Here is a 12234-nt window from a genome sequence, read left to right on the forward strand (position 1 = left end):
TTTTTTAACCTGAGCATCTATACAAATCTTATGGCTAGAGCAGTTTCTGACAATTATTAACGACCTACACTTTGATGTAGTAAAATATTTATTTTTAGAATTTACAAACAATTGGTTTTAATCCCACTAAACAGTGGAAACAGTGTGGATAATAAAATAGGGAATTTATTTATTCTTTTATTTATTTATTTTGGACTGAAAAAATAAAGTAACTTCCAGAACGCTTAAACCAAAGAGAGGTTATATTGCTGGATATTTGCATTGCGATGATGGCTGCATCACACGTTATCACTGCGTAATTGGTTGTAATTACAGCTAGCAGACGCTGCAGAGCCATTTGAGGGCAGGAATGTGACTGCGGGGTGCGTGATATTAGTTGTAGATACTTACAGAGCTGCAGAGTGGGTTAAGGGCTGCGTGTGTGCAGGAGGGTGTTGAGACAGGCAGTCGCAAACTGCCTGTAGAAGAGCCCCTAGCGCCAGACGTTAGTACTGGCCCGGCTTGATTACTCCTACTATCGGATCAGCATCTTTAGCGGCGCAGTGTTATCGAGCCTGAAACACGGTCAGGCATATGGGCAGGCGGTGGTAGCTCCGACCGGGATCCCTGTCCGTTTATAACCCTACAACTAAATAAAAGGGCTGCACAGGCGAGACGTTTCGGCACGTAGCCTGGCCTCTGTATCTGCGTTCCGGTGCCTCCAACTACAGGGCCTCTTCAGTTTACAGGGGGAAAAGTGGGTGTTTGCTGCTTACTGGTGTTTCGGCGGCGGCGGCGGCGAGCGCAGCAAAGTGTCCTCGATGGCAGGCTGGAAGGACGGCTCGGTGCAGGAGAAGTATCGCCTGGTTGTGGTCGGAGGAGGTGGCGTCGGGAAATCAGCACTGACTATCCAGTTTATTCAGGTCAGTAGCGTTAAACCTTCCCGTTGAACTGAATGTAGCCTTGCTCTGATTTCCATGCTTACCCGAAAACACGGCCAAAGAAGAAGGAGGCCAGACACGGGAACCCCGTAAACGGACACCGGGGTCTGCTTTCTTCACTCTACTTTGCCGAGGCCTACAACTATCTAACCGAGGGGCTTGCTGGGGAGGTTTTAGGACGAGATGTGAAGAATTAAACGGCTGTCACTTTAACGCGTCGATTTCCGAGAGGACAGCTTCCACTTTGCAGTTTATGTAGCCTCCAGTCAAAAGAGAAAGAAAAGTGGGTCTTTGGAGCTACAGAGTTGTCCTATTTTTTACTAAGTTAGTCTGCAAATTAAAGTAGCGGACTTAGAGTCCATGCTAAGTTGTTAGGACTCCTGAGATTGGGACCGTAGTGACCCACAAAGACGCACAATTTTAAGACATAAATTAGAAGCCGTATAAGTGTCCCATTAAGTCTCTTTCTCTCGGGGTAGAAGAAAAGGTGCGTTTGCATTCATTTTAAGTGCCATCAAACTGTTCCTCCAAATCTCACTGGAAATATGTGAACTAGACAGAGAAAATCCGTTCAGGTTGGGTGACTGTACAATAAGCAGCAGCAGCAGCAGCAGCAGCACAAAATGTCCATTGAGAGATGATTAACTTTTGTGTTGTGATCTAGAGTCTCACTAGTCTTGCTGGTTAACCTCATTTCAAGCAGGAACCAAGCACACTAACATAGATCACCTTAGAAATGAAACGTTGCTTCCACCTCCGTGAAAGGCAGCGTCTCAATCCGTTTTACAGCAGCCCGCTTGAAGAAAAACTCACTGGTGTCGCATATAAAAGGCATGTAAACAGTTTACCTCCCTCTAATGCCTGGTTGCATTCCAGCACACTGCAGACACTGCTCTGACCTTCCAGGCTTTCATAATCGCCATTTAGGAGAGGGCCCAAACACACACACACACCTACACAGCAATAACACACACACACACACACACAGTGTGTATGAGAGAGATGAAAAACTTTGCCCTCTGCCTTGTGTTCCCCACCCATGGTGTCAGTGTGTTACTGATGCTGCCTCTGGACTGCAGGAGGCAAGACAGGCAGCTGCATGTCTCCACACTGTCAGACAATCGTGGGGGGTGAAAAGCTTGCGTTTGTGGGGGGTGGGGGTCTAATGAGGGTTCAGAAAAAGCTCATTAACTGCATACCAAGTAAAAGGGGTTTAGATAGACCTGAAGTCAGGGGGACACTTCAGACGTTATTGTAATAACACTGGAGTAACACTCCTAATGTGCCTGAATATTCTCATTTGTAGTGTAGACTGCTCTTACTGATGATGCCATAATCATTTAAATCATACCTCATGTTTGCACTGAGATGGACTTAAATGCTCACCTGGATTTGCAGTAAAGCTTTTACTGTGGATGCTCTAGAAGCATGAGCACAGACTCAATTCTCAAATCAACTAAAGCCCAATATTTCTGCCAGGCGAGTGCTACCTGCGATGGTTCCTCAGAGGACATCAGGTTGTCTGCACTGGGCTCTTGCTATAGCATTTAGCAGAATTTTGTTAAGTACTGATTCTTGACTGAGGATTTTGCTTGGATGTCCTGTTTATATGTATTTTGTATTCAGCAGCACCCACATTTAATTACCTCAGTTGTTTTTCTTAGTGCATGGTGGTGTGTCTAGTGCCACGATAGTGATAGAAATAGTAGGTGGAGAACTAACAAACACTTTTTAGAGGCTTCTAGAAGTCGTCTGCTGTGCTGTGATAGGGTGGACCTGACAGCTGGTTGTGAAGTCGAGACTTCCCCCAGAACTATGCTGAGTGTTGTGAGTTTGAGGGTGTGTGTGTGTGTGTGTGTGTGTGTGTGTGTGTGTGTGTGTGTGTGTGTGTGTGTGTGTGTGTGGAATGGGGGGTGGGGTGGTGGTGTCTGAGTCAGCCTGGGTGGGTTAATGGTCATGGACCATGTGGAATTTGGCCCTTTGGCAAAGGAAGTCCCTCTACTGCTGCTCTTAGGACCTCCTAGTTCTGCATGGAAAAACATGACCTGCTTCCTGAATCACTGGAATTCTGTGCGCATGTATGTGTGTTAGTTTTCATTTTGACTAGTACTAAATTTAGTGTTATGTGTTTTGCCAAAAACAAGAAATACTTGATAAAGTGAGTGCGAGTGTCCCAAGTCTCAATATATCCCAAATGCTTTTCTTTGATTGGCTTGCTCTTTAGCAAGCACTCTCTTTCCAAAAATAGACTTTTCCTGCTTTTTTGCATATGATTTTCATCACCTTTATGGCAAGAAATATTACTCATGTTTTAACCTCTGTTGCTGCTGGTGAGACAGCTCAGTGTCTTGCCAGAAGCTTCGTCATTAACCCTCTGAGGTCTGAGTCCTCATCAGTACAACCAACCCTATCCCTGACCCTGACCCCGACACCGCACTGTCAGAAACTGTTTTTTTCTTTTTAACAATTCTTGGGAATCGGGGGACAAAAAAGGGTAACTAACATCTATCAAAAATAATTAGCATTTCTTTAAGTACTTTTTTTCTTGTCTCTAAAACATAGGGTTAGGGTTAGGGTTGGTGTCATCATTGGTGAAGACTTAGATCTACTTCAGATAAGCCAGTAAAAATGAGCTACGTAAGGTATTTTACTCCCCACTTCCACTGAGTTTAAACATGCAGATCATCCTCTTGTGGCATCACACATTATTTATTTATTTTTTGTGTGTGCGTGTGTGCTGAAGTGTTTATCGTGCGTTCATGTGTAAGGTGGCTGTGAATGACCACAGTGCACCAGCACGATAAGGGTTTTAAAAAAGCACTGATGGCAGCTTTAATCATTTAATGCCAGCTTTTAAATGTTCTTTTTACTTCTGTTCCACAAACACATTTTAGTCATTTGCAAGTCCTGAGGTGTGATAGCTGGTGGTGTTGATCTTGAGGGCTCTCAGCAGGGTCTAAGCCAAAAAAAAAAAAAAAATGGATGGCTGGAAGAGAGTTTTTTTGGGAGTCAGAGCAATAACAGAGTGGCAGGTCCCCGGAGCTGCTGGCCACCCCTAATGCCAAGCATTTGACTCAAGTTGAAATAGCGTTACGATGACATAACATTGAGTCATCTGACAAAAGTTGTTGAACACTGCGTGTTGTTTAATGTGACGTCTGCAAGGGAGGAAGCATCCCAAGTAAGGGAAAAGATGACTCACATTGAGCATGTGAGCACTGCATGTGGAGTTATGTGTGTGTCTGTGGTTTTTTTTTTTTTTTTTTTAATCCCTGAAATAATGATATATTAGAAACCCTGCTCATTCTTGGTAACCAAAGAAGCCGCCAGCATGAGACATCTCTCGAATAGAGATGTTGAGATGAAGAGCGGTGTTGCATTCTCACATGCTTGCTAATATTAGTATGATGGCAGCCTTTGGGCCATGGAGGTTCACAAATGAGAACAAAACATCCTGACTGATCAAGTCCAGGCAGATTAGTTGAGGATTTTTGTGGACCTCAGCTGGATTTACAGCTAAAACACGTGTTCTCTCAGTTTCTCTCATATGCACTCTCATTACATGTGTCTCACATAACTTCTAACATTGCTTTGATTAGTCAGATATGAAATCTTTCAGGAGATAGGTTGCCAAAAGTAGCAGCTCGGTTGACAAAAAAACCTGTATTATAAGGGCAGCAGCTCTTCTTGGACATGTGGAGGCAGGATATAGTGGTAATAGTAGTGTTTGAAATGCGGAGGGTGCCGTTTCATGTGCATTTCTCAGAAACAGCCACAGGTGGCTAGGTAGTGTCTTTGTAACGATACTTCAGTGAATGCGCGTTTGATGTCTAGTTTAGAGATATTGTTTTATGAATCACCACACGGAGCATGCTCTCAGCCTTTTTTAAATACAGGCGGTTTGTAGCTTTTTGTCTGGTTTAGTCATACGCCAAATACCATAGAAATGAGTGCAAATAGCTTCATTTGCGGCATATTCTTCTGCTGTTTCTTCTAGTTTATGTCTTTTCATTATTTCTCGTGCAAGCCGCTGATTATATTCGCTTGCAGATGCGGACATGGACACCTGCAGATGCCAGACGAGTAGTCTTTTGTATTTCTTCTGTCTGCTTTTTGCAAGTCCCCTTGGAATCTGCCTTAATAAAATCCACTGAGCTTTGCATTCACCCTTTGATGATGAACTTCATGTCCCTCAGACCCAACTGATTGTGGGGCAGCTCCATAGGTAGAGTGGGTTGTCTATCAATGGGAAGATTGGTGCTTCAATCATCAGCTCCTCCAGTCTGCATGTCAAAGTATCCTTGGGTAGCCCAAGTTGACACTGATGCATCCACTGGCATAGAATAAAGTGCTGTGTGTGTATTTGATTGTGTATGATTGCATGAATGAGACTTGTAGTAAAAATTGCCTTGATTGCTCAATAAGAGTAGAAAAGCTGTATATATAGGGAAAGTATAGCACCTGCCTAAAACTGACCAATATGATGGTAAACTCCTTTTCAGTGTAGGATGTGGTAGACGTGTGTGGGTAGGTGATGATAATGAACTGTTTGTTTAGCTGTATTGGATGGTCACACTATGCTTTCTCACAGAGTAGAGCCTCAGTGAGAGCAAATAAGCCCCTCGCTGGCTTTCACCATGGACTGTATATTGATCCATCTTACGACACTCACTGGTTTTGGATGGCAGTTTGGTTGTTGAAGTCTCCTTTTTGGAGCTGGAATTGGCCATATTAATGAAGAAGGTGAAGAAGATGGCTAGCTTGGTTAGCACAGACTCGAGGTGGGAATCACCAGATACCCCACGATACGACATTAATACAATACCTCACTCACTACATGATATTTTTTGCGATTTTTGCGCTATACTTCAGTATTGCAATAGTATATATTGCAGTTTATAACCTTTTTTTAAACTGCAAATTATGTCTTCAAAGTTAAACTTTGTCAGTAGCTGTTTTATCCAATAAGATAAAGTTATGTCACTTCACTTATATTGTTGCTGCAAAATGCGATTGTCAAGCATACCAACACTGTCACTAAAATCTGCCATAAATATTACCATAAGACAAAGTCAGTCTGCTATCAGTCTGCGATTGAATGGGGTGAAGTTGGCAATTACATGCAATCTGTTTCTGATAATACAGCAATTACTTCTGATAAATTTTCAAAAATCACATATCTGTTTCTGTCTACATAGACAGAAATTCACGTTCAGCAGAAATTCTCATTTAACTATTACATTTGCGCTCAGCAACCTTCTTCTCCTACAGGAACATAACCAGGAGGCAACCTTTCTGCAAGGTTGCCTCTAATTAGGCGACCGATGCAATCGCCTTATGATCAAACATCCTTCAACTCTGGCCAACCGTTTAATCACCATAAGTTGCAATCAGTTGCATTATGTGAAAAAAAAAATTCTATACAATCACCAGGCAGCCACTGCTGTCCTTTTTTACTTGTGTGACCGAGCCATTAGCTTGCTCTGAATATTTAGTGTCCCTATATTGATAGAGTGTTGCCACATAAAATATTGCGTTACTATGCTATACTGATTTTCTTCCCCCCACCTGTAACACAGATTGCATCTGCTAACCTATAAATAAAATAATACTTGAATTGCAGCTCCCAAAAATTGTGAGCACAGACTTCTTATAATATGTTAATATTAGCTGTCAGATGATTGCATCAAAAAAATCCAAAAGGCATCAACACCGCAAACACATTCAAGAGGTGCAGTTCAGCATCCGGAGGGTGCCGCTTGGTTTTCTAACAATAAAGTATTAAAAAATAAATCTCAACACGCTATGACTATGTTTGACTATGACGCATCAACAGAAAATATTTGTGTTGTGTAAACAGCAGACAGTGTGTACTCTATATAATAGCTGGAAAGAAAAAAACAGTCATTTAATAATGGGTAGTTGTCATTCTGGTTGCTTACTAAGAATCAGATTACTATAAGTGCTCAGTGCTACACTCACATCAATACCTGTTTCATGTTAATGTGTTCCAGTAAGATTTGAACGGCTGCATTTAAAGCAACCGTTTCCTTTCCACCTTCTCTGCTGTATTGGAATCTTTTGCTGCTATACTGTTCTCAAGCTTTATCACTTTTCCACCCAAACCCTTTGTGAAGTGTTAAGCCTCAGTTCCGCTTGCGTGGGGTCTGTAGTTTTTATTTAATTCTTTGGTGTCTGCATGAAAATTTTATGTAACAACTTGTGCTGTAGCTTGAAACGGGCAGATTTTATTTTTAAAGAACAGTGGAGTTATTCTGGGTTGTAGAAAGTGTAATTCTAGTATGAAAACATTGCCAGATGTGCACGGGTCATAAAGAAGGGTTCCTCCGGTGTAACTTCATCTGGTGCCCCTTACTGATCTTAACAGTTCGATTTGTATTTTGTATTTTGCACTGTAGCTGTCCTTCACTGGTGTACAAATACTATGCAGATCTACACACTTAATTATCTTACTTCAGTGAACATTGAACTCTTGCCAGATATAATCTGTAAACCATACAGTTAATTAATAAATACATTTTTATGTGACCAGCTAGGCATGAATACAGCAGATCGTGTGGCTAGTGCCGTTGTAGCACTGCAGGAATGCAAGTTGCAGTGTATAGAGAATACGTAACTCTACACATGAACGCTTTTCTTCTTCAACTGTATGGTCAGGTTTCTGAAGTGGGCAGCTTACAATAACTGTCTGCTCTCTCTATTTTTTATTTAATTGTCCAATTAAAGACTGCCAGAGGTTCTTCCACACAGAGGAACATCAGAATTGTTGCAGCGCTGCACTGTTGCGTGTCAATACCTGCTGGATGTCATATACAGCTGCATATGTTGCTGGGTATGCTTACTGATGATGGCTGAGCATCAAGCTGGCAATACGTGCTGTCCGATTTGTCATTGTGACATAAGCTGCTATGAGTGTTTCAGCATCAAGAGCGCCCAAGTGAGGCTTTTCAAACGCCGGGGGATGAACACAGTCCCAATGCTGAGGTAATTTAGCTGAATCTGGCAAAATGCCTAGCAACATAGCCAAGGAATGTACACGAAAAGGAGTTGAGGATCTGTAAAGACACTCCCACCCATCTGGGAAAGCTCAAGAGACTAGTAGGTCATCCCCTTTGCTCCAAGCTAATGAGAACCTAATGACTATCCAGGGAGGAAGACCACTGTTAATCTGCAAAAATTGAATGTGCAATGAAGTCATTAATGTGAAAAACAACTGGATTACCCTATATTTTTGTGGTTATATCCATCCTGATTACATATGTTGCACCTGTGTTTTATTGTTGGGGTATTAGTTTTGAAGATCCAGGAGTAGACTTACATGCATGGCTCACAACCGTTTCACTTTGCTCTACCTCAGGTTTTTCTGGCCTTTAAATGTTTACACACTCTGACAAACGTTGACTGGAATCCATGTCCTCGTGTTCCACATCCACAGTTCTACACATCTGTATACCTGAACAGTGGGTGTCACTCATTTTTTTTGAAAGCGTGCTTCCTCATTCTGCATGCTTCTTCTGCATATTCTATGTGTTTATCATAAATTGGTTCTCTTTTTTTTGTTTGTTTGTTTTGCTTTGTTTTTTTGGTTGGTTGTGTGTTCTGATATCTGCATAATTATTAACGTGGCATTTGAAGAACTGTGTGGCATCAAATTTCTCGGTCAAAGAAAAACTTGGTCTCAGGGGGGTACGCATAAGATGCCTGTTCAAGACGAATGCCAGCATTCATTTACCTAACTCAGAGGAGCTTTCAGTGTGACAGCAACGGAGTAAATCTGTTTGAGAAGAGGTGCAGAAGCTCTCGGTAAAGCTGAAAACCAAAGAATATATAAGATTGGAGCGATGAGATGGAAAATGGCATTGTGTCAGTGATTGATGCTTTATTAAGTGGGTCTCATATTTTTTTGGAAACATCTTTTCTGCACGCAGTTAGTTAGAGGCAAAGGTGTGATCCAAAATGTTCCACAACAGGCAGTACAGGTCTGAGATCAGATAATAATTTTAGCATATTTCTCCTTTCTGTCTCCCTCTGTTTGTCTGCCTGGCAGCCATGTCCACTGCTCGGTGGTTAGTTAGCGAGTGTTTCCAGACAGGTTGGTGTTTTCCGTGCAAACTGTGGGCGACTACTTGCCAGCCAGTTGGGAATCCACAGTTTTCCCTGGCAACTGAAGATTACCAGGAGGTCACTGACTGGTTTCTAGGCCTGTGTGGCTGGAGCCTTACCTTTAAGACACACTTAGTCTGCACCACTATCGTGGTGCTCTGTCTGCTATATGTGCTGCAGATTACAATACCATTGTATTAGTGACCATTATCTTGGTCGTCTGAAGTAATAAGAGTTGTGAATAGTCTAAACAATTTAAAAGGTATTGCCGTTAAGCTCATGCAGAGTTTACTCTATACACTTTAATAGGATAATTTGCTGTTTTGAATGGGGACGATTGCACTATATAGTGACAAATAATTGGAAAATAGGGGATAATCTTCAAAAATGTCTAGTAAGATAGGACGCAGCAATTCTTATACTGAAAACAGGAAGCATGTGGCAACTATATCGAATGATTACTGGTATAAAAACCAGTAGCAGTTAGTTTGAAAACATGTCAGTGTAATCTGCAGGTTATAAAGTATGATTAAGCACCCGCAGTGCAGGATGTCGATGTGAAACTTTAGAACTTCAGAACTTTACTTAATTGGATTTAGACTATCACTCATAGGCTGACTGAAAAAAGTAACTTGTGTGTGCAAAATGTTTTATTAGTGTTTTCACAGTCTATAGCTGGGCATCAACCCATGCTGTAAGCCTCTTTTGAACATGCAAGCCATACAGCTGGTGTAGGATGCATGCAGCAAGCCATTCACACATCATCAGCGTCAGCAACGGCATAAATGACAGTCATCTGAAAACAGCTAATTTCAGTATGTTGGCAGGCGTGTCCACCCCCATGGACTTGTTTGGAATTTATCTTTGCATGTAAACGCTTTGAGCTGGATATACAATTTCACCTCAAAGCTATGTTTGCTTTGTATATGTTTATGGGTTTTAATACTGAGAGACCTAACCAATGAGAACCCACAGACAGCCTTTTGTCACGTTTGTAATGGTGACAAAAAGGCTTGTGTGTCTGGGTTTTGTTCTCTGTGATCTCAATATAATGTCTGTTTTCCTCTGTTTCAGACTGTATTCAGCTGGTTGGTTTCAGCTGTTGTATTTATTAGAAGTTTTAAAGCTTTATTCATTTGTCATATCGATTGAAATGCTGTATTTTTTTTTCAGGATGCATGTTTTTTTATTGTACCATGCTTATGGAAGTATGTGTTTCTTTTCTTCATTACTGAAGATCACAAAGGCGCAAACCTTCATTCTTAACTTGATATTAGAAGATTTATTTTAATCATTTTAAATGCCAGTAAATGACAGATATGACGTGGAATTACAAATCATTGCTTCGAAATTCATTCAGTTTCATCAAAACCTAAATTCTCTACTACATGCAGTTATTTATGTATATTTTGAGCATGTTGGATGTCCCTCTAATAGTTTTCTAATCGCTGCCCCTCACATAGTCAGACAGACAAAGAGGACGGCAGGCTCCTCTGTGTTGTTTTTGGCTATTGTTCTGTGTTTACACATCTGTCTGTTTCAGAATAACTAGTCACAGTATCAGGTCTCGCATCTCAGAATCATATAACAACAGCTTTGGCTATGGGAAACTGACATGCAGGCTGCTTATTTCAGCGTCCCACTCCCCACACCTTCTAGCATTTAACATTCCGAATGTATGAACATCTTTTTACAATAGGCCTGCATTTATTAACTGTATTACAGATGATTATGTTGATTAAAAATTGTTAACAGTGTTGATTTTTATCATCAGGGGTGGTTAGTTACACTGTTAATTGAAGTACCTTTTGTTGTTTGCCATGTGTAAAGGGGACATTTTCTGCACCTTAGTCAACAGAGCGCTCTGAATGGTTCTTTTTATGTGCGTGTGCTTGTCGCTGATGCCGGGCTCTGAACTGCCTGCCAGGCAGCTGGTGGACATTTGGCACGTCTCATGCAGACGGTGTCCAGAAGCCTGTGGGGCACCTGCTGTCCATCAGGGGGAGGTGAGGCACGGAATGAGACAACCCCTCAACAGGTGACGGTATAGCACTACTCACCGTCCAAATGCGCTCGTGACAATGGCCAGTTGGGCCTTGTGTTCCTCGCCCACTGCTAAATTACGCGAGCCAAACCAGAGGGCCTCAGGTATGTGTGTAGATAGACTCAGGAATATCTGAATTTGGTCAGTCGACGCAGCTGTTGTGTGACTGTTACACTTATCTGACACACAGCAACTGTATGTGACCCTGTTTGCGGCACCAGTTGGCGTCAACTAACCCGAATCTCTCTTTGGCGCACGCCAGTGCTCACAAAGTCCGCAGCTGCCTCAAAAGTGTGTGTAGTATGTCTAACCAAAACATTGTCCTCTTACAGCTAAGCTTCTGTAGACGTTAGTTAACGAACGTGGAACTCAGGCCCCTGCACGCACAAGAGACAACCTTTTTGATTTTAAAGATGGCAGTTTGAAGTGTACAAGTTATCAGTTAAAAAAAAAAAAGAACCTTGACATAATAGATTTCACTGTGCCAACGCTGATTTAGGAGTTACCAATATAAATTGCTCCAGTTACTCCAAGATTTATCCTCGTGTGTTTATAAAATATTGTTTTCTAATAGGTGATGATGTGGCTGCTGTGCTGCTTCTGCCGCTGTCAAAATGACAACTAACGTGCAAATGTGGGAATATACCAGCGCGTGTATAGTGCTGTTTACACCGCCTGGCATTTTGTTCTCTGGATATTTGCCTTTAAAAAAGAAAAAAAGTTGTTACTGTGACACACACACAATTGTTGATTGTGACACGGTGGTTATGGTGACAAGATCAACAGACAGGAACCGTGAGAGGGTGAAGAGAAAGATCCATTAGGACTTATTTATGAGGAGTTGCCTGTTGGAGTAATAACTTTTCTGCTGCCTGTGTTGTAGGACTGCTGGTTTAAAAGCACACAGCAGTAATGCTGCTGCGTCTGACATGATGCCATTGAGTGGACCCATTTCCTTTGACATATCACCCCATGCTAAGAATTACGGCTTGCAGTAGAGCACACCAGTGTCGAAATACACACTGAGCACTTATACTAGTGGAGAGAAGGGGAGAAGATGATCACACACACACACACACACACACACACACACACACACACACACACCCCACCTTGCAGATGCGGTACAGTTAAATGTACATTTAA

The 12234-nt window shown here is 41.9% G+C and overlaps 1 protein-coding gene across 1 annotated transcript in view; it reads left to right on the top strand.

The window, feature by feature from the left end:
* Nucleotides 1-388: 388 nt before the first annotated feature.
* The window catches only part of rras2 (RAS related 2), a 28047-nt gene continuing 16201 nt past the window's right edge, over nucleotides 389-12234 (top strand). The window contains exon 1 of the mRNA XM_030722554.1: nucleotides 389-902. Within this exon, the coding sequence (XP_030578414.1) occupies nucleotides 801-902 (102 nt within the window). The 5' untranslated portion in view covers nucleotides 389-800. The remainder of the gene's footprint in view (nucleotides 903-12234) is intronic.

This window comes from Archocentrus centrarchus, chromosome 3 (genome assembly GCF_007364275.1).
Source record: "Archocentrus centrarchus isolate MPI-CPG fArcCen1 chromosome 3, fArcCen1, whole genome shotgun sequence".
Lineage (NCBI taxonomy): Eukaryota > Metazoa > Chordata > Actinopteri > Cichliformes > Cichlidae > Archocentrus > Archocentrus centrarchus.